This window comes from Chionomys nivalis, chromosome X, assembly GCF_950005125.1.
Source record: "Chionomys nivalis chromosome X, mChiNiv1.1, whole genome shotgun sequence".
NCBI classification, from domain to species: Eukaryota; Metazoa; Chordata; class Mammalia; order Rodentia; family Cricetidae; genus Chionomys; species Chionomys nivalis.
Genome location: NC_080112.1, coordinates 97,128,956 through 97,155,998, shown reverse-complemented (window position 1 = coordinate 97,155,998; position 27,043 = coordinate 97,128,956). Strand labels below are relative to the sequence as shown.

The 27,043-nt window shown below is 37.3% G+C and overlaps 1 protein-coding gene across 1 annotated transcript in view; it reads left to right on the top strand.

Annotated features, from left to right (window-relative positions):
* Positions 1 to 27,043, top strand: part of Il1rapl2 (interleukin 1 receptor accessory protein like 2) — a gene marked incomplete at its 5' end in the record, with an annotated part of 592,881 nt that overhangs the window by 972 nt on the left and 564,866 nt on the right. The window contains one exon of the mRNA XM_057760716.1: positions 4,835 to 5,108. Coding sequence (XP_057616699.1) covers positions 4,835 to 5,108 — 274 coding nt within the window. The remainder of the gene's footprint in view (positions 1 to 4,834; positions 5,109 to 27,043) is intronic.

Sequence of the window (27,043 nt, the reverse complement as noted above, 5' to 3'; positions counted from 1 at the left end):
TGCTTTCTTATTAGTAAAATGGGAATATTCAATTCTTTTTTTTTTTTTTTTCTGGAGTGGACATGAAAATAAAATCAGAGAAGGAAAAAAAAAAACAAAAATCAAAACGAAAACCACAAGAAATGACTTTGAAAAACATATAAACATCTAGTGTAGTGTTTACTTATTCTAAGGTTAAGAGCTTGATTGACTTCTCTTGCCCTTATCTTGTGTTTCCACCTCTCCTCACTTGATCTTTGTATACTCTCCTTCCTCCCTTTTGAGTAAAACTTCTGCGGCATCCCTAAGTTTTGGCTACCGCTATCATCACAGCTGTACATCCTCATAGCTGTGCTGTGATTCTTCCCCAACAACCAGTGCACAGTGCTGGACCTTTTAGCAAATCCTTAGTTCGAGAAAGTAGGCAGGGATAGCTTCAGTGCTGCACAAAGACTTGGGCAGCTCTCCCTCTAGTGGAAATTTATGGAATTGCCCCTAATTACTACCCTCTTGAACAAAGAGCAAGGGCTGATGATAAAAATAAAGAGAATAGAGTTAATTGATCTCTCTTTTCAAAAACTCAGGTTAAAAATGTATGTATTAAACATACACAATGAGTTACCATGAGGCTAGGAACTATAGTTTGCACCAAAGCTAGTTATCCAAGGGTCTGGAATTTCCGTAGTTTCTCATGGACCAACAAACCATTTTATTTAATGGGAATTTTGAGGCAAATTCTAAATTTGAGGTAAAAATACAGAATTGGCAATTATATGTGCAGCTGTATATCCATTTTCGCACCACAGCTATAAAAGAATTGTACTGCACATGGCCGCTGGAGTCTAATTTAACTACACTCTGTGTTCTTTCCCCCTTCATAATTGTATTGATAGTTATTAATGTTGGCATCATATCCTCTTACAAGGATTCATACATTTCCCACCAGGCCATGTTTTTAAGGAAGGTAGATATGGAAGTGAGAAACTTAGTTATAAAGAGGCTAAACGGTTTTGCTGATGTCACCCAGGGTATTTTGCTAGAGATTTCACTTGTTTTCACTCGTAGGAGTGACAAAATACACTGCGTGGAAGTCACAGTGTCCATGTATACAGTCTGCTTGCCCCCTGTTTTGAATCTTCATGCCAAGATCCTCAATTACATACCCATTTTCCCGTTTTTACAGATCGGAATAAAAATGATTAAAATACAACTCTGAAATTTTTTTAGTGGCTTTCTTTGTTCCATTGTAATTGTTTTTGGAAAGTTTAATTATTAAAGTGTTTTCTGCCAAGAAGACTAAATCAAGAGTAATAATTTGTCAATCTTTTAGAGATCGGAATCAAGGTGGTAGCGATGAGACACTAAGGAGACACCCGTTTATATTTTCAGGTATTTTTCTGTAATACAGTTCACCAACTGCAGAATTTCAACCTTTGGGGGAAAGTAGTTTTTCCCTGCCTGTGGTGTGCCTGTTCACACTTGTAATGAATCAGAGAGACCCCATTATGGGATCACTTGTGAAAGAATCCTGTCTATATGGAAAACACTTTTCGCTGAAACCCTGTGGGGGGGCTCTGCTTACAGAGCCGCCACTGGAATTGTGAATAGAATAGGTCTGGATGGTTCTGTGGGCCGGATGCTGGGTGGATGAGGTCAGGCTCGCAGGCTAGCCTCCTCTGTGAACTACTCAGGTCCTCCACGTCACCTTCATGCCTATGGCTTCCATCTTTGTCTGCTGCACCACAGAGGCAGCTCTTCAGCTGTATGCCAAACACGCATGTCTGATCAGCATGCAAACACTTCTGGAGGTTTAATTGCCATCTCTTTGTGGAAACAATGTAACGTACACCTGTAACTCCTGGTGGCACTTGAAAATTCAGTCATGTGTGACTTTTTACCCATTGTTCCATTTTTGTGATTCTCCGACATCACACTGTGCTTACTACCTCACCAAGATGTTGGTCCCTTAATATTAGCATTCCACCTGACTGTATAGACCTTGAACTCCACTCTATAGTCTTTAGTTGCTTTCACTAGTACCAAATCTAAAATAAATGTACTTTATCCTATGCCACCCATTCTTTTCCTGCAGGTAAGCAGCTAAGAGTGGAAATTCAATAAAAACAAATCAAACCACCTTTTTAGAATCCAGTAGTGGTGTAATGATCTTTAGATATAAAGCTACAACGCCTTAATTCGATTTCTCCTAGTGTGTTTTGTGGTGAAAAAAAAAATGGTCTCAGGTGGGCCTTCATAATTCCTGGCATTATATTCCTTGTCTATCCTATGGGAAATCTCCTTCAGGCCTCCCAAAATAGGTCATTGTGCACTCATGTATTACGAATATTAAAAGTAGAAAAAACTAAAAGGATGATATTTAGAAATTGTATTTTCCCCTAGTTACTGAATTTTTGTTCTCTGACTGTTGACTCTGTTATTTATAAATACTGTCTGCTGCCCAAAACAAGGGAAGAAGAAGCAACGGGATCATACGTCTATTAAATCAAATGCATGTGGTTCAGATCATACTCAACAAGAAATGAATTCTCAGTATGCTTTCAAGGCCTATGTGAGAAAGCTAATTCTAATGGCAGTTAAATGTCTCAAACTGAGGTTGGGCATGGATGTTGTGACTCAAGAGCAAACATTTTTATTACCTTCAATATCAACCATACCCCATGGTTTATAGGCAAAACTAGCCTGCTAAGATTGGAAATGTAGCTCGAACTTGCAATGATCTAGTTACATAACAGACAGATTAAAGGAGGAACCCGGAGGAGTTAAGGAAGGAAATGAAAAAGCAAACTTCTTCCTATCAGGACAGTACTTAATTTGAGATAATTTTGCTAAGTCAAATTCATTAATCCAAAGCCAATTACTGCTCTGCTACTTCACATACTACTCAAGGAGTTCATCATAAAAGCCCATATGAAGCAGAGCAGTGAAAAATGGCATTGGAAAAAGATTAGAAGTCATGCTTAGGTTGTAACTCAGTAGCAGAATACTTGCTTAACTTGCACAAGGCTATGGGTTTGCCCTGCTAAACCACACAACGATCATGAAAAAGAAACCATGGAGTTTTTAGGCTATAGACTCCTCTGACAATCTAATGAAGTGTAGTATAAAATCTCCCCAGAAAAGTATGCCTATGTGAATAGGCACATTATTTTGCCAACAATCTAAAGCCTATTAGAGCACCTTTCCCTTGAGTGCCCTTGAACCCTAGTTCAATAACCCTTCATATAGAGAAAGTGAAGCTTTGAAGTATGATAGTTATTATATTTGAGCATTACATTTAGCTCTAAGCTTCCTGTCAGCTGAGGTTAAAGGATTAAACACACCGGGTTACAGAGTTCTCAACATCTGAAAAAGGAAACAGACCAGCTTACAGAATTATAAGCAAAACATCATTTTAGAATGGAAATATTTACACATTTTTATAATATGCTTTATAAAGGATAATCAGGTAATATAAAAGGACACGGAATCATTTGATGGAATTTTTGAGAAACAATAGGCATTCAGAAGTATAATATCTATGCTAGTTGTATGAATAACATACTAAATTATCTTTCGCATCTATTGCTAATGCTTCTGGAAAAGGAGTTTTACTGTATCTGTATTTCTTTAATATTAGTTTTATCCACTCAAAATTATCTGATTAAGCCGGGCGGTGGTGGCGCATGCCTTTAATCCCAGCACTTGGGAGGCAGAGGCAGGTGGATCTCTGTGAGTTCGAGACCAGCCTGGTCTACAAGAGCTAGTTCCAGGACAGGCTCCAAAACCACAGAGAAACCCTGTCTCGAAAAAACAAAAAAAAAAAAAAACAAAAACAACAACAACAAAAAAATATCTGATTAAAGCTGACATTAATATAATAAATCCCCACTAGCAATTAACACCTAAGCAACAAGAGAGGCCTAAGGGTATAAAGAGAAAGCAACCTATGTTTAAATATCTGATTTTAATAAGTCATACCATGGAAAATGACATATATACACATATATGCATATATACATATATATCATTTTATGTATATGTCATGTATATATTTCATATAATAGCAGGTAATCACTTTAAGTTCCCAATGCTTCCAACCTCAGCATTGTTTTCTCGACAGCAAGTAAATAACATAGTGACTATTGTCACAATTATAGGTATAGATAGTATAGGGTAGGGGTTAAGAATATATAGAGTCTCTGGTCAGAGACTGGTTTCCTACCACTTAGTAGCTCTGTGTCCTTGGGTAAGTCTTCTTAATCTCAGTGTAATCATCTGGAAAGTATGCATACAAATGTTAATTCCAGGACTGGGCCTGGTCAGGGCAGGGATCTCTTAGACATACTTGTTTTATAAGATTTCTGCCAAAAAAAAAATCAGTCAGAATTATCTAAAATCTGAAACTGCCATGTCAGCATCATGCGAGCAGTCTAGGTTCATATGATCTCATAGAGGAAAAGTTTGCTGGTTAATAGGAGCAATTTGCTTAGCAGGCCAGATGACTGGAGGGAGAACCTGGAGGCCATGGCTGGGAAGCTCTGAGGCTACCATATAGGCCTGTGTGATGTGCTAAAGAGCCTTGGGGAGGAGCTTACCTAGCAGATCTCTACCTAAAAGTTGCTGGGGAGGATAGGGAAATACCTAAGGACACAGACTTAGTGCAGCAGCTCTGCTTGCTAACATCTGACTAATATGCTAGGGATTCGAATATAGCCCCTGGGAGGATTGGCTAAAGTCGTCTCAATAAAGCTCTGACTCACAGATGTGCCCTGTGCATGATGGCAGCGATTACTTCTCTCGCTGTTATTATGAATGACGTTCCCTGCATCTCATGTCTTGTCTTGTTTTCTTTCAGTGGATGGCTGCATTGACTGGTCAGTGGATCTCAAGACATACATGGCTTTGGCAGGCGAACCTGTCAGAGTGAAATGTGCCCTTTTCTACAGTTATATTCGCACCAACTATAGCATGGCCCAGAGTACTGGGCTCAGGCTCATGTGGTACAAAAACAAAGGCGATCTGGAAGAGCCTATCATCTTTTCAGAGGTCAGAATGAGCAAAGAGGAAGACTCCATATGGTTTCACTCAGCTGAAGCACAAGACAGCGGATTCTACACTTGCGTTTTAAGGTAAGTGTCATTTGAAAATATTGGGCAACCATGCGTCTTGCAGTCTTTTGTTTCAGAGTGTTATATTGGAGTGTTTGCTGGTATAACTCATGTTACCTAGCAGCAGCTGAAGAACTCCAGTAAACTTGGTTCCAATGATCTATTGGAACTACATACCAACTTCTTATCAGATTCTCACAACTCAGGACTCCTGCTTACTTACTACATGTGTTTCCTTAATTTAGAACATTGCGTGACTCATTTCTTTCCTGCCTTCACCCATCCCTGCTCCCGGGTCTTATAGTAAGAATTATTTCACCACAGAGCCAACTGACTCAGTGATGTTGGTGCCTGGCTCTGAACCTGACCTCCATATATCATTTAGGCTGAAGTCTGGCTGCCCCTCTTGTTGATGGAAATTAGCTTCAAATGCTGCCTAGAGACCTCACAGCAAATAAGCAACTGGTACTATCCATACAATTTGCAAAATGAACTTCACTCTACTCTGTCTAAATGTTCAGCAGGAAGCGCAATAAACACTTGGTCATCGTGACCTTCTGAGTGCTATATGCTGATGATTTAACACATCTAATTCTTGTCAGATATTTACAATGAGAAGCACATTGCCTTGTCTTAGGAACTCCACACTATGATCTCCCTGCAGTCCAGCATTAAGACCTGGGGTCTAACATGGCAGATAGAGACTGCATTAGGTATTAAAGTAGAGAGCTGAGATGACCTTTAACTCACCTTTCAATTCTGCCATTTTGAGAATCACTGGTCTTATTCACCAGGGACCTGCACTCTACTATTTGATTTTAACTTCTTGGAAATACAAACCCTTCCTATTTTTGTCTCCTGTGTAAAGCTATGTCACTTCTTCATCAAAAGCTCTCAGAGCTCCCTGGTGAGTCCTTATTGTTCTAAAGGCCAAGAGAACAAGGTAGTGTCTAAATAGAGAAAGCTCCTGAAGCCTTCGAGTCACTTCTGTGCACACGTGCAGGGCAGTACTGAGAGGAACAAATGAAGAGGTTAGTTTCTTTTGAAGGCAAGAAGAATCCCCATGGTCATGGCAGCAGCAGCAGTACTGATAGGCAATAGATTCTATTTGTGCAGCTCTTGACAAAACTGAGAAATAGGTATCAGACACTTTTAAAGACTGACATTGTAATTTCCAGAATGTCACTACTCTTTGCCTCATGGCCCCTTATTAATTCTTACCACCACTAAAGCCTGCCAATCAGAAGTACTTTCCCCCCAATCTATTATTTGCTTTTGTATTCTGTTTGTTTGTATAAATTTAGAGTTTCTTTGCAAATCTCTATCTTACTATACAAAGGTTCTAGACTGAATTAATGAACTAGTTATTGCTTACTGCCTCTGCCATAATTTGTTCCCGGTCGTCCTTCCTTCCTTTCCCTCTAGACTCATACTCTTAGCAAAGTTAACAGTTTATTATATGCATCACATATGTTTTACAGGTCTTAATTACATAAGTGTATTTAACAGAGCTATTCCTGTTAATGTTCTTTTAAGCCAAATGAAGGTCTATACATTCAAATTTTAAAATAAATAGTGGAAAATTCACTGTTTCCTTGTAGGTATATAATGTTCAGTGCTACATACTATTCTATGAGACCACAACTTAATCATTTTTTTTTATTGAAGAGAACTGTTGTAATATGAGTGGCGGGGCTGCGTCCCCGGCACCCGGCCGCCCACATGGCTTTACCCAAAATAATTACACAGAAACTGTATTCTTTTAATCTCTGCCTGGCCCATTAGTTCCAGCCTCTTATTGGCTAGCTCTTACATATTGATCTAACCCATTTCTAATATTCTGTGTAGTACCATGAGCTGGCTTACCAGGAAAGATCTTAACCTGCGTCTGTCTGGAGTGGGAGAATCATGGCGACTCCTGACTCGGCTTCTTTCTCCCAGCATCCTGTCTGTTTACTCCACCCACCTAAGGGCTGGCCTATAAATGGGCCTAGGCAGTTTCTTTATTATTTAACCAATGACCTTCCTCCATCATTTCCCCTTTTTCTGTTTAAACAAAAAAAGGCTTTCATTTTAACATAGTAAGATTACATATAGCAAAACAGTTATCAAGCAAGAATTACAGTTACAATATTTATATCTATTTTATCTTTTATCATAACTAAGGAAAACTATAACTATAACTAACCATTCTTCAACTCCATCAAAGACTCCAGAAGGATATAATATTACCTAAGTAAACAAGAAATAAGAAACTTCAAACTTTAGAAATGACAGAGACATCTCGCTGCCTGGACAGTCACCCAAAGTTCTTTTGTACCGTTGGGGCATCTATCTTCGGCCTACAGGCCCATAGTATCCAGCAGACATTTTCATCAAGCAGGAAATTCCAAAGACAGTTTAGTCACTTTTTGCTGTGTCCTGCAGAATGTCTTGCAGACTCTTTCATGAGTCAGGAACCCCGAAATCCATCTCACCTTTAGGCAAGTTCAGCAGTCCTTTTTCTGCGGGTTCTCTGTGTCCAGTTTATGCAACAGTCCAGGCAAGAGCAGTTTCTTGCCCAAATGGCTATCAAACTCCATAAGGAGCCTCTTCGGTGCCCATCTTCCTCTTGAAGTAGATTGGTGCTGCCAGGAGCAGACGTGTCTCATTGTCATGAAAAGCCCTAAGTTATTAAAACATTTAAATGCCATATTCTGCAGTCTTTGAAAGATATGAAGAATGCCTATCTAGCTGAAATATATCTCTATATATCTAGAAAATCTAACTAACATGACTACAAGCTTGACTATTGATGATTATCCATTAATCTATATTTCTTAATTATACATTACATTTTTAAATGAACTACACAATCACAATACCTTAATCAAGATTAGAAATATGCATATACATATAACAAAATTGACCTTCAAATCCACACCAATGCAAATTATTCATATCTATATCATATCCCCCTTTAAATGTAAAAAAGAACATTTATAAACAATATATGGGAACATGGGTGCAGTTTTCTCTCCAAACTGCCTCCTACTGAATGGGGGCGCTGTTATTCAGATCTTTCATGGTGTAACCTGTGTGTCAGGGTCATCTCAGTTGGTAGTTGAGTGAAGTAATTTTCTGAAGGTGTTCACAGCAACCTTTCAGGAGGGCGTGGTCTATCATACCATATTGGGATAGAAGCAATTAACAGGGTCTCGTCCTCTGTGAAAACAAAAGAAGACCCTCTCCAAAGCATCATATCCTTAGACCCATATTCTGAAATCATAACACCCTTATATCCATTCTGGTTTAGCTTGGCAGCCCATATAATGAAATGTCTCTCTGCAGTTAGCTCCTTTACAGTCAAAAATTTTAAAGAAAACACAATAATACAAAGAATCCAGACTCTCTGTGAATTTTCCATTTTTACGTGGCTTATTTTTCTTTATTTCTTTTAATCTACAACTATCTGTACTTTGTCTTTTAAAGACTTTATCCCCCCTTTTTTAAGGGCATTAACTTTATTTTTTCTCTATTTTTTTTCTCTCAAGCCTACGTACACTCACCCAACACTGTGACTCATTTATAGATCTTCTATGTCTGAAATCTGTTCTATTGTGAATCTGTAATTTTTTTACTATCCAGGAGCATTTATAAAATGTTAAGCGCTTCTTAAAAACCTAAGTTGCAACATTTAGAGGTATTACGGTACTGCCTGTGTCCTGCTCAGTTTAAACCTTAACTGCACTGTTATTATGGTGATTACGGTAGTTCCTGCCTGAGACCAGCACAGTTCAGCATGGCGGAGTTGAGCTGCTCCTGCCTCAGAGCCATTTGGTGCCCCTGAGCCACACACAGTTCCAGGCACACAGCAGTCCACATTGCCATCAAGCAAGCCATAGCACTTTACTCCAAATGCTCCATTCAAAAGCTCTGTCTCCCGCAGGAGTCAGACAGAGATCGCAATGGCGGCACAGCCCAGAAAGCCGGCATTTTAAAACAGCCAGTTTTTTCCTGCTGCTGAGTCAGGACAATTTCTTTGCAGCAGGCAACCCACAAACAGCAAAAAGCTGTCTTAAATTCTCTCTCTCTCCTTTTCAAGCCCTCTCAGGTTTGACGTGGAGTTCATTAGCACGCTGGGTGCCACTCTGTTGTAATAAGAGCGGCGGGGCTGCGTCCCCGGCACCCGGCCGCCCACATGGCTTTACCCAAAATAATTACACAGAAACTGCATTCTTTTAATCTCTGCCTGGCCCATTAGTTCCAGCCTCTTATTGGCTAGCTCTTACATATTGATCTAACCCATTTCTAATATTCTGTGTAGTACCATGAGCTGGCTTACCAGGAAAGATCTTAACCTGCGTCTGTCTGGAGTGGGAGAATCATGGCGACTCCTGACTCGGCTTCTTTCTCCCAGCATCCTGTCTGTTTACTCCACCCACCTAAGGGCTGGCCTATAAATGGGCCTAGGCAGTTTCTTTATTATTTAACCAATGACCTTCCTCCGTCAGAGAACATACTTTGTAGACATTTGTTCTAATGGAGGGGGCGCTATAATTCAAATCTATTTGTTTTAAAATAAATTCAGATAAACTTTAGATTAATAGAATGATCACAAATGTATCAAGGTATTTATATAACCTACACCCCCATTACTGTGATATATTTATTACAATCATTGAACTAGTCAAACTATGTAACAATGACACATTACTATAAACTAAAGATCATACTCACTATTTCCTCATTTTTTCTTTCCAGCTCCTTTTTTTCTGTTTCAGGATATCATCCAGATATTGCATTCTATTTAGTTTTTATATTTCTTTCTCTCTTTTGTTTATTTTGGCCTTTTGAGGTATGATTTCACTATGTAGCTCTGGCTGTCTTAGAACTTACTACTTAAACCAGACAGGCTTTGAACTCACAACGATCAGCCTGCCTCTACATCCTAAGTGCTGGGGTTAAAGGCACATAATCACTATACCTGGATTGGTTGGCATGTCTTTTAAAGATTTTTTGGCTGTGGCAGTCCCTCAGAGTTATCTTGTTTTTTGATAAGTTTGAAGACTTAAACTGTTTAGAATGCCCCCATTGAGATTTAGCTAATATTTTCTCATAGTAAACTGGGCTAAAAATTTTTGGAAAGGATGACTACAGACATAAAATACCATCCTCATCACTATATCAAGGTCACAAATGGTCAACATGCATGACTATTGGTGATGACTAGCTGTACATTTTACGCTGACCTTGAACCTGTAGCATTTCTGTCTCAGCCTTGCAAATGCTGGGATTATAGGCATATGACATCACTGAAGCTTCTTAGTGTAATCTTTGGAAAAAAGTCATTATTCACATTTGTAATTCATGCAAATATTCTGTCTTCTTCAAGACAGAATATTTGCATGAATTACAATTTATCTTAGCAGATTTATCTCTCCTCTCCAATTTATCTATTCAGTCAAATGGGTTTTCACCAGCATGGACCCATGGATATTATATTATGCAAAACAATTACATTTTTTCCCTCTGTTGAAATCTCTTACATTTGGAAATGGGAGCTCTTTCAGTTGGCTCATGTGTTCTTTTGATATAAAGCCATCATTGCTGGGTAGTTTTTTCATTTTTTTTTTACATTATTGAAAGATGCTTCAGACTTATTTTGTATACACACTGCCTTGCACTGAGAATTGCCCATTTTCTTAAAAACCCAAATTCTTTGTAATAGAGACTGGACTAGACTAGAGGAATGAAACCAGTTTTTGAAGGTTAGGTATAATCACTACTAGATTGTTGCTACTTCTATCTTTACACCTCAAAATGTATTAGCTTTTCAAAAAAAGCAATGTACTTTTGATTGGGTTTTGCCATATTTGATATTAAAGCCAGGGTCTTCTATTTTCCAGGCAAGTGTTTCACCACAGAGCTACAACCTGTGCTTAAGCATTGTGTTAGTTCATGCACAATTCTCTAGATGCTGAAGAAACTCTAGAAGTCCTAGAGCTTCTTGGTGTCCCCATGTATTTCCCACAGTGGTCCCCTTTTGATTTCATAGCAGGTTGGCTTTAAGTATAACTCTTGTAGATACCATCTGAGTCTGTGATTCTCTTCTTGCAGGTAGATCAATAGCAGAGACTTGGATTTAGACCTAACTGGTGACTTCTTTCAATTTGTGTCCCAGGCCTTAGGGAGCAAAGGTACAGGTAGAACTTTGGAAAAATATTCCTCATATGTCCCTTGATAAGGCTCAACAAAGTTTGAGATCCTTCATTCTACAGTAAGTAATTACAGTTTTATCAACTCAGAGAAGTAGGAATTTATACTCTAAAGCAATTGTAATCATACACACAAGTACACACACGAAAATACCATAGTAAAATCCATCACTTCATATGTTAATGCAAAATGTAATGAAAAGGAATTAATAATATTGTATATGACACTGGCGTAGCTAGCAGTGGGTGGTAAATAATAAACCCGTTTTTTATCTAGTAGTAACCACTCACTTCAAATAGGTTCCAAATGAGGAAATTAGTCCATATAGAGAAATATAGTAAAATTTCTGGTTACAAAAATGTTCAGTATTCATCCAATATTCTAAATTTGGTGTTATCTTAAGGTAATCAGTAATGATTTGTCTGGAAATCATTCTGTAGACTTTGCTGTTCTTAAAAATTAAGCGATGAAATATTTAGTAAAATCCTATACTCATTTGAATCATAGCAAGTTATTTACTCTTTGTGACCTTTCAGTAACTAGTTGCTCATTTTTTAACATCTTTTATTGTTCAATCTCAGAATATAGATAAGCTAGTAGCAAAGGATATTTTGGCATGCAGTGCTAATCCATAATTAATTACGGGTATTTCCATTCTAGGCCTTTCAATTAAGATTTTTAATACTGTAAAAAAAGGATGAAATCTATTTTATTTGACAAAATCCACCCTATCACTCTCACAGATTGTACATAAGAGATGACTTAATCGGTAGATAAAGATGAAGATGTAGTCCAAAAATTTCAGAGTGAATTTATGCATATTGAAAAGAATGAGTGAATATAAATGAATAACTATAGAAATCTTCAAATTTTAGGGTAGCCAAAACCAAATGTAGATAATCAGTCAGAGGTAGAAACACATCATCATTGTTACTGTGCAATAGATACACAGAATAACGAAGGAACCCATTTGTTAAATGGGACTATAATATGAATATTTTGTTCTTTAAAATCAATGAAATAAATTAGAGTCTCAAGACCTTAATGAATAACAATTGCTTTGCAGATAATCCCTTAGTGAATTTATTCCTCCAGGAAGCATGCCATTTGTTTTGATTCACCAAATGTGATTTAATCAAGTCATATTCAAGTAGTTATTATGATAACAAGTCATACCATCAGAAAAGTTGAAGAGAGTGTAAGTATTTGGAATAAAAAATATGTCAAGTTGTTAGCTCTTGAATATCTGTAATCAGTACAGGACAATTCAGTACATTGTCCTTTTGATTTCTGAGTATGTTTGAAATAGTTCACAATTTAAAAGAAAGAAGTATCAGCATACAGTAAATTTGACTGATTTTGCTCTTAAATTTATTGATCTGTAAAGTGCTATATAATTTATGACTATATTTTTATATTTCAGTCAAGAATATTCAGCGAATATATGTCATAGTATTCACATGCAATAGAGATAGGAAAGACATGTTTCATAAAAAGCGATTGCCTTAGTCTATCTCAGACACTAAGAAATAGTTTTTATCACCTTCTACCCTCATTCCTTCCTCTCTGCCATGGTTACCAAGAGATTTTCAAGGACATCGAACATTTCTCATAATTCAATTCCAGCCTAACTATTGATCCTTGAAAAGTTAAGTGTCAACAAGTCAGTTGCCTGGGTAGCAATTTCCAGGAGAGCAGATAGTTTCTTCTTGGAAAAAATGAAAGCCTGAATCTTATAGAATTAATTGACCCCCAGAAAAGTTCAAGATTGTACAGCAGGATCTTGAGACAGTAGCAATATCTTATTTGGTCTGTGTGGGATGAAATGAAATGCAATTAGTTATTTTTTACCTACTTTCTGTTACAAATGGGAGCTCTTGTTTTAATTATTTTTTATACTAATTATGTATAAATGATAACATATCTGTCCGACAAAATTATTTTTCAACATTCAAATTTTGATAATGTGTTTATTTACAAAAATTATATATAGCATAAAATAGCAAATACATGGCAATTATACTCTGTTTTCTCCCATTAACAGCAAATTTGATATGCTGCAGCTTAGGAAATATTACCAGACTATTATACATTAGCTGTATAATTCAGAATTGTAACCAATTTGTTGTATAATACTAATGAAATTCAACTCTCTTCAGTTTGTTTATTGAACAGAAGCATGTGTTTATTTTTTAGTGAGTTAGCAGGACTTTTGTTTTATACAAGTTAATAGATTTTATTTTGTAACTATGAATGAGAACTGATTAAAAGTAGCCATTAGTAAGTTGATTAATACTGGTGTGTGTACATACCTTTTTAGTTTCTTGCCTTGTGTCATAACACAATCTTTAGAGACTTTTTGTCCTATAGTCATTTTTGTAAGAATTAAGCTTTTAACCCATTGTGTGCACTGATAACTGAAAATCTTCTTAGGAACAAGAAAGTAATGTAATAAGTGTGGCAGCCCACCTGAAATGTAAAGTATTGAAGGTTGTAACAAACTCCTTTGTTGTCTCCTTTCATGCACCCTATTCTATCGCTACCATGCCCTACTTTTCTTTATCCCATTTCCAATAATCTATTGATGCCACCCAGACACTGAACGAACTAGCTCACAAGTTTGCACTCTTTTCTCTTTTCTTACACAGAATATTTAAAATATAGTGATCAATTGCTATAATCATTTCCATTTATATCATCTTGATTCTCTTTACCCTTTCTCCCTCATCCTATTTGTTTGTGAAAAAAATTACAGCCCTGTTTAAGCCCACACAGTCAGCTATGCTGTGCCTCTTTTCTTACTGCTTATCTTGACTGAAGGGAAATATGATGACACTTTCTGGTTTTAAGTGAATTATCATGGTCTTCAAATGAATCCTTAATCCTTCTCAGTGGTCTTACTATGTATTCTTAGTTCAGTCTTTTATCTGCTTATGTGACTAGTTTACATTTTCCTCTGTGCCTCGTACTTGAATCCCATCCTCCTCATTGTTTCCTATTTCACTGAAGAAAACGAAGCAGTTAGGAAAGAACTTCAACTCTATCTACCTTCCCATTGTCATCTGTATCTACTTAATCTCTTTATAGCCTCTGTATCTACTTAATCTCTTTATAGCCTGTTAACATAGATTACTAAGGCTCTTTTGTCCTTTAGATTTCTCCCTGCTTGCCTACTCAAATATATCATCTGACTGGTTTTCTTATATTTTCCTGTATCATGGAATTGTACACACACACACACACACACTCTTTCTATAAACACACTAATCAATATTCATACTATTAAAAAATCTTGCATCTCCATTGCCTGCCACAGCTCCCAATTTTATGGCCATTTGACGAACAAAACTACTTAAAAGAGTTTTCTGAGGCCAGGCGATGCTGGCGCACGCCTTTAATCCCAACACTCAGGAAGCAGAGCCAGGCGGATCTCTGTGAGTTTGAGACCAGCCTGGTCTACAAGAGCTAAATTCCAGGACAGGCTCCAAAACCACAGAGAAACCCTGTCTCAAAAAACCAAAAAAGAAAGAAAGAAAGAAAGAAAGAAGGAAGGAAGGAAGGAAGGAAGGAAGGAAGGAAGGAAGAAAGAAAGAAAGAAAGAAAGAAAGAAAGAAAGAAAGAAAGAAAGAAAGAAAGAAAGAAAGAAAGAAAGAGTTTTCTGGTAATGGTATCACAGATGTTTGCAGATGTCCAAAACAACTAACCGCATAGTTAAATGTGTGGAATTTTTCATATATTAATTATACCACCAAAAAACATTTAAGAATGTGAGATGTGTGTAGCCATAATATTTTTTAAAGTTTCACCACTTATCAAAACTGATCTCCTCAAAGTCTCCAGTGACCTCAGCAATAGTAGCCACAATGACCGAGTCAGTTTCAAGTCCTGTGATTCCTTCCTTGATCAGTAAGTGTATTTGGCATACTCCATCTTCCACTTCTTTTTGAAAGCATTCTTTACCCTAAGTCTAGATATCAGGAATTGTAGTCACCCTGGGAAATTTTGTCACTCTCCCTTACCTTTCTGTCTCGGCATCTCTTATTTTTCTTAACCTTTTAATGTTGGATAGGTCAACATTTTCATGTTTTCTGAGTTTTAAAAGGAGAGATCGTCGAATCTGAGTTGTTGACAAAAATTTACCAATTTTTAAGTTCTTGAGAGGTCTACACTCCCCCAAATAATACGTATTAATTGTTCACAAGTAACTTCATTTTGCAAACTCTGAGTGGGTTCTAACACTTACAGTAGCCTAAGCAGTGATGCTATAAATCCTTAGAGCAGAGCTGGAGACTATGTCATATAAATTAGAGTGGAGCACAAGAATGAACATTCTGCCACGGGCAATGGTGGTGCATTCCTTTAAATCCAGCATGCAGGAGGCAGAGGTAGGCAGATCACTGTGAGTTCGAGGCCAGCCTGGGCTAAAAGAGCTAGCTAGCTCCAGGACAGACCCCAAACCTACAGAGAAATCCTGTCTCAAAAAAACAAAAAAGTGAGCATTCTTATGGGAATATAATAGATTAGGAAAAAGTCTCTCATGCTCTCCAGAATATGTATGAAATATGAAGACAGTAAGAAAATCAAATGCTGCCTCAGTGCCTGCATTCAGGAATTAACCTCTGCTTTTTTCTTCTGAAGCTTTTGGAATCTCTAAGAAAGGTACTTTGGTCAATATAGGAGTTCTTACTGCTAACCATAGATTTATAATGGTATTTTGCAAGAAAATTTCTAATGCTATAAATCTGTGTTTCATCTCAAACTTCCTTCCCAAAACTAAAGAATACTGAAAATGTCATGATAAGTCTAGTCTCAGGCATGGAGAGCAATTTCCACAAGTGTATCCATTAAAACCAAGGAAAAAATAGCCAGTTCCTGAGAAAGGTACAGGCCATCTAGCATTCATATATAGTTATAACACAGTGGTGCTCTTTTATTTATTGTTACTAGCATTATTACCTTGATTCTGTAGCTGAGTCTTTGTAGCCAAGTTGCTTGAGTTCTTTTCCTGGAGCAATTATAATTTTTGTGGCCATAAGCAGTTTCAGGTTAAAGCAGTAGACTTACAGCTTCAAAACTATGAAGTGTTGATTATGATTTCAATATTAGCCGGGGGACTGGCAGATACTAATGACTGTCTAGACTTCCTCAGGCGGAAAAACAAAGGCTTGTTTACTCATTCAGCAGACATTTTGAACACTTACATTAGATGTTGAGTATTTGTATTTCACAATATGGATGTAAGTGCCTCTTCTCATAGAGCTTACATTATAGATTGTAGGAAACATACAAATTACAAAAAAATACTCCCCCCAAATGCAATAGGTAATGTTGGTGGAGAGTCTATTAAAGGTCATGCTACAGAAGCACCGTGGAGACTGTTTTCATTTAGGAGGTCAGGGCAACTTCCCAGAGAAAGTGAAGCGTATGTTGAGATCTGAAGGAATGGAAGGAGTCAGTCTCTTGAGATTCGTGGGGAGAGTGTTATAGTCAACAAACAACAAATAGAAAGCTTGTGGAGTGGACACCAGCTTCTTTTGTTTTTTTGTTTGTTCGTGTGCTTGCTTTTTTGTTCTTTGGAAACAGGCTTCTTATTTTCAGGGAAGCTAGACAGAAGGCTGTTGACACACACTGATTACTGGGATCTCTGAGGCATAAACCTGGAACAGCTAGAGTGTAGCCATCCTTTGAGGCAGAAGATAGTGAAAAGGTACTGAGGTTGTGGTAGTGAACACACAGAATGATACAATGAAAAGAAAATACAGTGCATAAAGGACACAGTTTGGAGTACAGAGCATGTGCATGACAGAGGAGTAGATGTAAGGTGAAAAGCAGATAGACAGTCTCAGGAAACAGAACACCAGACGCAGCACCTGTAGAGTTTTGGCAAAAACCTCTACAATAAAGACTACAAAGCCCCAAATAAAGAAGTTTGTTGAAAATACTAAAAGAAAAAAAAATTAAAAAAAAGAAAATACTAAAAGACAGAAAGATGTTATTGGATCAGCAGAATAAGTATTATAAAAATAATCACATTACTAAATTATAAATTCAATACAGTTTGCATCAAAATATCAGTAACATCCCTCACAGGAATGTTTCAAATAATTCATAACTCATAGGGAAACACAGAAGGCCCAAAACAGAAGAAGACCTCTAAGGAAAAAGAGCAGTGCTGTAAGCATCGCAACATCTGACTTCAAACTATACACAGACTCATAGAAACAAACCCAGCATGGTACTGGCACAAAATAAACCATAGATAAAGAAAATAAAATAGAATACCCAGAAATAAGACCAAGCAGATACAACCATCTGAATCTTGACAAAGGTACAGAATACACTGAGGGAAAATCCTCTTTAACAATAGGTACTTGGAAAATTAGATAACTATATGTATAGAAATATTAGAGTCTTGTCTCTACCCTGTGTAAAAATCAGGTCAAAATGAATCAAACACTGTAATGTAAAATCTACATCTTTGAAGCTAGTGAAAATCTTACAGATCTGGGAATAGACAAGGACGTTCTGAATATGAGCCTAACAGCTTAAGAAGTAAAAGCAACTGTTGACAACTGGGGCTTCATGAAATAAAAAAGCGTTTGTTTCCTGAGAGAGACATTTAACTGACTAGATAGAAAGCCTATAGAACGATAAAAAAAACTTTGTCAAACACTTCCCTGACAGATGATTGATATGGAGAATGCACAAAAAATTGCAAAAATTAAGTTAAAAATTCAAATTATCTTATGAGTAGGTGGTAATGGCAAAAAAAATATTTGAAATAAAAGGTGTTTCCACCTTAGCCATCAGTGAAATGTAAGTCAAAACTATGTTGAAGTTCCTCCTACCCTAGCCTAGGTGACTGTCATCAAGAAAATAACCACAAATGCTGATGAAAATAAAGCCAGAGACAGGAAGGGAATCCTTAGTTATTGCTAGTATGCATATAAATTATTTCAGCCACTGTGGAAATCAGTGTGGAAGTCCTTATCTAAAAATATACATTTTGGATGATCCAGCTACTCCAATTTGAGGCATATAACCCCAAAACAATCAGGTAGTTATAAAGATTAAAGAGACTTTCCCAGTGACTTGGGCAACTGAAACTTGGGCAGATGTTACAAATTCCAGAACTCAGGTACAAATCAGTTTGTGCTACTGTCTTCTCTTGTATTACCCATTCTCTGTAACAACCTATCTTTCTGTATCATGATGAATAAGGTCCAATTACTTATGTTAATTTGTGCCCGCATAAAGTTCTGTGGTCCTGTTTGCAGTTCCCTTGGTTCACAGTGTGGTCTGGTGATGAACACAGAATCTTGCCGAATAAAGATGAACAACAGAGGGCAGTAGAATAGAGATAATAAGTTCATGAAAAGTAAGGATCAAGTCCAAAAAGGATTTTTCTAAAATACAATCAGTTCTTGCTGTATAAAGTAAGAAACACTATTGTCATTCTTCAGTTTCCACACTTCATATATTTTTTTAAAAGTGTTTTAAAATTGCTTTCCACCAAAAAGAGAGGTTGATGATATTTGTAGGATGTATGCCCTGAAATGACTACTCTGTCTCTGTATCTTTCTCTCTTTCTTCCTCTCAGCAAGGACTCACTTTGTAGTGCTGGCTGGCTTGGAACTCACTCTGTAGACCAGGCTGTCCTCGAACTAACAGAGATCCACCTGCCTCTGCTTCTGAAGTGCTGGGATTAAAGGCGTGCACCACTATGCCTGGTTGCTTCTTTATTTTTGACCATTTACTGAAACCCCCAAATATCCGACATATAAGATTCACAACCCATTCCAGAAACATTCATCAGCATATTGTTTGATGGTAGAATGAATATAATCACGGGTCACAAGTATATAGTTTAGGTTTGTCTAAGAACTCATTGTATGAGACCACTTTCCTTTGTTCATCTCATAGTTGAACTGTTTCATAAGGAAACAGAAATGATACTCACACATTCCTAACTGCAGGCATTTATTACTAATAAAAGGTATGTTTTCAGTCAAGACTATTTTAGCTGTTAGGCATCAATTACATAAGTAACAACTATTTTTATTAATTTTTATTGAGCTCTACATTTTTCTCTGCTCCTGTCTTTGCCTCGTCCCTCCCCTCAACCCTCTCCCAAGGTCCCCATTCTCCCAATTTATTCATTAAATCTTGTATTTTTCTAATACCCATGTAGATTAGATCCATGTAAGTCTCTCTTAGGGTCATCATTGTTGTCTAGGTTCTCTGGGATTATGATTTGTAAGGTGGTTTTGAAACAACTATGTTTAGAGAGTCTTCTATGTAAAAGGTATGACAGCAAGCAAAATAAAATGACAAGGATCTAATTTCTAACAGATTAAAGGAATTGATACAGCCATACAAATTGTAATCAAGCAAGGATAATTTAGAAGACAGATTCTTATTTGATTTAACAAGGAAGTAAGTCTCTGGAAACCTAGTCAAGCAACTAAAAACATTTAATAATTCTGAATAAGTTTGAATAAGTAAGTATTTCCCATGTTGCCTAAAACATCAAGGGGAGATGTCTAACTACTAACAACACAAACTGGTTTGGTTTTTTGTGTTTTTGTTTTTTTTTAGTTTTTAACTTTACCATCACTCCCAATGTGTCTTACATTTTGTAGTTACACGAAACTTCTCTCATCATTCCTCAGTTTGATTTGGACCTAAAACTCTTTTCAAAATGCATTCTCTGCAAGTTTCTCCTCTTTTTGACCTCCTCTTTCCCTCTACCTCATGTGAGTGTGTGTTGCTTATTATTTATTACTTATTTTAATTTATTAAAAATATTACATGAACTGTGTGGTGGTAGCACATGCATTTAATCCCAGCACTCAGGAGGCAGAAGCAGGTGGAGCTCTGTGGGTTCGAAGTCAGCCTGGTCTACAAGAGTTAGTTCCAAGACAGACTCCAAAGCTACAGAGAAACCCTATTTTGAAAACACACACACACATTATTATTATTTTTCTTACTTATTGCTTATCTTAAATTTTTATTTACTTGTGAGTTTGTATGTGCCTGTGTGCGTATCCATGAGAGTGCATGTGCAAACGTGTGGGGTTGTTCACGCAGCCAAAAGAGAGTGTGAAATCCCTTGGAGATGGAATTATAGGTCATTGTGAAATCCCAGACATGGGTGCTGAAACCAAACTCAGGTCTTCAGGAAGAGCAATAGCGTTTTCTTTTTTTTTTCCATGATATTTATTGAGCTCTACATTTTTCTCTGCTCCCCTCCCTGCCACTCCCCTCCCCCCTTCAATTTCCCCCAAGGTCCCCATGCTCCCATTTTACTCAGGAGATCTTGTCTTTTTATACTTTCTACTTCCCATGTAGATTATATCTATGTAAGTCTCTCTTAGTGTCTGCATTGTTGTCTAAGTTCTCTGGGATTATGTTTTGTAGGCTTGTTTTCTTTGCTTTATGTTTAAAAACCACCTATGAGTGAGTACATGTGATAATTGTCTTTCTCTGTCTGGGTTACCTCACTCAAAACAATGTTTTCTAGTTCCATTAATTTTCCTGCAGAATTCAAGCTGTCATTATTTTTTTCTGCTGTGTAGTACTCCATTGTGTAAATGTGCCACATTTTTTTATCCATTCTTCGATCGAGGGGCGTTTAGGTTGTTTCTAGGTTCTGGCTATGACAAACAAAGCTGCTTTGAACATAGTTGAGCACATGTCCTTGTGGCACGACTGAGCATCCTTTGGATATATACCTAAAAGTGGTATTATTGGGTCTTGAGGAATGCAAGCTGGTACAACCCCTTTGGATGTCAGTGTGGTGATTTCTCAGAAAATTAGGCAGCAAGCATTTTCAACTGCTGAGTCATCTCTCCAGGTTGATATATGACTTATAAGTTTCCTTTTCCAATGTAATTTGTTCAAATTCCTATTTCTCCTTGCAATGTATCATTTCACTTCAGCTATTTGTTCATTCTGTATGATAAACATCCAATCACTGATTTGCTATATCAAGTAGACTACTAGAGAACACGAAAAGGTAGTAATTTACTTACAGAGTTATAGTGTCTGAGATGATTCATGATCGTTAAAACAGATAAAGATAGTCACGGTTTTCACAGGTAGGCGGAACAGTGCTCAAGGGCAAGGAGAAAGTGAAACATGGCCATGTACAGGGGAAAATAGAAGGTAAGTTTGACTAGAACATAGGCTTCTCAAGGTCTTTATTCTAAATATAAAGCACACAATAATTAACCTTTATTTAATGGAAGATTCATATAGAGAGTTGGAGCTTGTTATTTTAAGAAACTGACCAGTTCTTAGAAAAGAAGCTAAACAAAATAAATAATGTATGACTTGACTTGCAATTAGACAATAGAGCATTTTTATAACAGATGACAGCTTCATGGAGAAAATGTATATTTAAAGGAGGTAAATTCCCTTTCATGACCCAACCCTCATTAAAGAAACACAATGTTGTTCACCTCAGTGTTGTTAATCAGAGCATATATTCTAACACATATTCCTAAGGATGGGGACCAATTTGCATGAAGTTGACCTTACCCTGTACAGTGCAAAATGGTTCCCCTTGGCAAGAGACATTGGTTGCTATTTGATGGATATGGTCTAGATCTATTACTATGAAACAACAAAAAGTTAGAAGGTGATATACAGTTCCACCCTGAGGTGCTGAATGCATTAAAAAACTTAAGGCCCATATGAGCTATGCATACTCATTTTAAGGCCGGATCAGTCTTCCCATGTAAGGCAATATACTTACTTGTATAAGGAGATATTAAATGAATATTTGTGTTTTAAGAGCCATTGCCCCAATCTCCTCTTGTTACCCTTCCCTTAACTCCCCTTAAGGAAAGGACTTTGTTCATGCTTTGTGTTTGCATTCTTACTCCTAGAGAGGAAATATCTTCTTTTTAAACTGAATCTGAAGCTTATTCCCGAGCATCTTCACACAGTATCTACACACAAAGTGGACTTTCTAGAAATGTCATTTGATGATTAGCTGAAACTCTCAGATCACTAAAGTTTGGAGGTATTTATGTTACTCACATAAATCGTATTTTCTTCTTATCCTTCAATTGTTTGTTTTTTTTTTTTTCTCTATACCAGACTGGCTTCTAGTTTGTGCTGTAGTTAAGAATGACCTTGTGACCTTTGGATCCTCCTCTCATGAACTTCCTAGTGTTTGGGAATGTGTGAGATATAACATTCAGTTTCTGAAGTACCGAGGCTCAAACCTAGGATCTCCTGCATTCTACTAACTGAGCTACATGGCCAGCCACTTCAAATATTTATAATAAAACTTGCCATACAATATGGCACACAGAATCAACTAAGCAGGGCTCATAGGGACTCATAGAGACTGAAGTGACAATTACAGAGCCAGTGTGGGTCTGAGCTAGGACCTCTGTATGTTATGGTAGTGTTGCTTGGAACTCCTAGCAGTGGGAGTAGGGGGTATCTTTGACTCTTTCATTTGTTCTAGAGACCCTTTCCCTAATTCTGGGTTGCCTTGCCCAGCATTGATATGAGGTGTTGTGTCTAGTTTTATTGTAGCTTGTTATTCTGTGCTCAGTAGGATATCTCTGGGAAGCCTGTTCTTTTCTGAAGGAAAATGGAGGAGAAGTAGATCTGGGGGAGAAGAGATGTGGTCACAAGGAGACCTGGGAGGAAGGGGAAATTGTGGTTGGAATATAATGTAGGAGAGAATATATTTAAAAAAATTCTTGAGGAAACACCATACAAAGTAGTAAGGTTCATTATAAATTTTCATGTATATTTTTTGTTGATCCTCCCCCTGTAGTCCCTTCCCTCTCGTTTATTCTCCCAGGCCCCTCCTGATTTTGCCAATGCAAATAGCATGAAGAAAATTGTTGTAAGGAGAATATGAAAAGAACAATGATGGTTAAACCAGTTCCTTTTTTAAAACAGCAGAATAAAAAGGCCGTATAAAAACCTAATTTGATCTATAGGATTGTTTTGACTGTCCTGGGTTTTCTGTTTTTCCATATAAAGTTGATTATTGTTCTTTCAAGGTCTGTAAATAATTGTGTTCAGATTTTGATGGGGATTACAATGAATCTATAGATTGCTTTTGGTAGGATTGTATCTTTACTATGTTGATCCTTCCTATCCAAGAGCATGGGAGATCTTTCCATTTTCTGGTATCTTCTTCAATTTCTTTTTTTAAAGACTTAAAGTTCTTGTCAAATAAGTCTTTCACTTCCTTGGTTAGTGTGACCCCAAGATACTTTATGTTATTTATGGCTATTGTAAAAGGTGATGTTTCTCTGATTTCCCTCTCAGCTTCTTTATCATTTGTATATAGGAGGGCTACTGATTTTTTTTTTGAGTTGATCCTGTATCCTGCCACATCACTGAAGGTATTTATCAGCTGTAGGAGTTCTCTGGAAGAGTTTTTGGGGTCACTTATGTATACTATCATATCATCTGCAAATAACAAAAGTTTGACTTCTTCCTTTCTAATTTGAATCCCCTTGATCACCTTATATTGTCTTATTGCTATTGTTAAAACTTCAAGAACTATGTTGAAGAGATATGGAGAGAGTGAACAACCTTGTCTTACTCCTGATTTTAGTGGAATCACTGTGAATTTCTCTCCATTTAATTTGATGCTAGCTGTTGGCTTGCTGTATATTGCTTTTATTATATTTAGATATGATCCTTGTATCCTTAATCTCTCCAAGACCTTTATCATGAATTGGTGTTGAATTTTGTCAAATGCTTTTTTAACATCTGATGAAATGATCATATGATTTTTTTTTCTTTCAGTTTATTTATATGATGATTATATTAACAGATTTTCGTATGTTGAACCAGTCCTGTATCTCTGGGATGATGCCTACTTGATTATGATGGATGATTTTTTTGATGTTTTCTTGGATTTTGTTTGCCAGTATTTTATTGAGTATTTTTGCATCCATGTTCATGAGTGAGATTGGTGTGTAATTGTCTTTCTTGGTTGAATCTTTGTGTGGGTTTGATATCAGGGTAACTATGCATATACTCACTTATAAGTGGATACTAGCCATAAAAAAAGGACATTGAGCCTATAGTTCATGATCCTAGACAAGCTAAGTAATAAGGTGAACCCAAAGAAAAACATATAAAGATCCTCCTTGAAATTTGAAACAGACAAGATCGCCTGACAAAATTAGGAGCATGGGGGCCAGGGTAGTAGGAAGGTACTGGCTTTTTGGGATCCTATTCTCTTTAGATGGATACCTTGCTCAGCCTAGATGTAGTAGGGAGGGCCTTGGACTTTCCACAGGACAGGGTGCCTTGCCCTCTCTTAGGATTGGAGGGGAGGGGTGGGAGGGAGTGTGGAGGGAGTGGGAGGAGGGGAGGAAATGGAAATTTGGATTGTGTTTTTTCAAGTAATAAAATAATTATAATAAAAAACAAAAACAAATTACCAAACAACCCCAAAAAAGAAAACTTGTTTGTATTTAGAGGCATTTAGGGATACCTCTGTGTAGTGAATAATGTTTCTGTGTGTATACCTTGTTGAACTTTTGGGGGCTGTTTTAAGACAGGGTTTCTCTTTGTAACAGCTTTAGCTGTCCTGGAACTAGCTTTATAGATCATGGTGGTCTTGAACTCATAGAGATATGCCTGCCACTGCATCTTGAGTGAGTGTTAGGATTAAAGGCATGCTCTACCACCATCTGACTAGTCTAACTTTTGATATTTATCCCACATGATGCAAAATGAAAATAGAAAAGCGCTGTTGTTTTTAAATGGTATATGCTTTAAGATTTTCTTTTCCATTCTTTAGAGACACCTCTAAGTAGGTTTGACTTCTTAGTGTGTAGATGACTGTTAAAAAAGTTGGTGGTCAACAAAAGAGATTTCTATAATCATTCTCTGTGAAAACTGTTATTTCCAAAGGAAAGTTCTGAGAATGCCAATAGAGCTTAGACAGATGGAAAGTGAACTATTCTAGACAAAGGCATTATGTAGGCCCCACGAGATATCCTCCCTTTTCCTCACTTTCAGCAATGTATTTTCAAAATACTTTGCATTTAAATTATTTTGTGATTTGTGTGCATGAAAATATGTGCACATCTGGAGTTTAGAGGACAATTTAGAGGAATTGGTTCCATCTTTCCACCATATGGATTCCAGGGATGGAACTAGGGTTTTCAGGATTGATAACCAAGTGTCTTTACCCACTGAACTATCTCTTTGGCCCAGCAATATTGTCTTTAAAGACTTCTTCATTTTTATCTGTCTTTATCACTGTTTCCTTGATCTAGGCCCAAAGTTCAAGTCTCACCATCTCTGGGGTGTTTATAGAATGTACTCAAATGACAGACTCAGAATTAATTTTGGTTGTCATTTTTTTGTTAGTATTTTTAATTTATTTTGTTGAGACGAGGTCTTTCTGTATAGCCCGGGATGGACTTGAACTCACTAGACAGCAGAGGCTATCCTCAGAATTGTGTGGATCTCCTCACTTCAGTTTCCCAAATCTGAGCTCTCAGACATGCGCCCCCAAAGTTTAGACTTTATTTTGAAAAATAAAGTATACAATATGTGATTTCAAATATGATTTTTTTTATTTTTCCCCAATCCTTCCAAACATAAAACCCATATCCAAAGAGGTGGAAATTTTTTACTAGAAAAAAATAAGGATAAGTTATAACATTATTGAGACTTGTATCTGGTTTTCTTATAATGTGTTACTTAGCCTCTGTTCCCAAGCCCTGTTCGAGCGTCTTGCTGCTACCTTGAAGCAGAGCTCCCTTTCAGCTGGGCCCTGTCTCAGATGAGTCAGCCACATCTTAACAATCCATTCTTTCATCTCACCTCACCTTCTACATCCTCTGAAATAGAGTACCCTTCAGAAACTCCTGTTATGTGGCCTTGCTTATTCTAACACATAAGCCTGACACAAGAGCCCCCCTGGTTTCCTATTGTCTACTCACACAGTCACTCCCTTTGTCCCCCTGTCCCCAAGGAAGGAACAATCTTTCCAGTCTACCTGTGTCAATAAATCCATGTTTTTCTTTGGGGGGGGCGGGGGCGAAATAATTACACTACTTTTACAAAACAGACATATATAAAAAGTACTATCTCCTTGGCCTTCCTCAATCCTGCAGCATCCTGTTCCACATTGTATCTTATCCCCTAACCCGAAGCTCATTTTCTCTTTGCAAAATGACTTTCAAGCCTTTTTAAAAATGTAAGTCTGCCACCATGTTTTTACGTACCTAAGCAGCACTTTGAAGGGATTTTATGTAGAAAACAAACAAGTGGTCTTATCATATGAATTTTAAATTTTAATAATCCAATAATCATGCTACAGTACTTTATGAGATTTCATTCTTTCTTAGACCTCAAACTTATGTCTTGGATTTCAAGCTTGCTTCTGCTCTATCTCCTCCTCGTGACTTATGCTTTCCCCTGTTCAGTGTCTCAACCTAGGTTCACTCCTTCCCTTCATAGCCTCGGTTCTTGCAGAAGTGCTCCTCACTCCTTAACCTGGCAGTTTTGTTTCTACTCTGCAACCACCCCAAGTGTGCTTGAATGTTTAAAGTAAATGCGAGGCTTAATGGCCACTGCTCAGCTGCCCCGCCTCTGTGATCCTGTCTTTGGATTTTTCACCCATTCATTCTATTAAGTACTTCCTTGCCTGATAGGTTCCTAAATCAGGTGGATTTTGCCCTCTAGTGGACATGTGATTATATCCAAGAGGCAGTTCTGGCTGTCACAACTGAAGGAGTACGGAGTGGGTC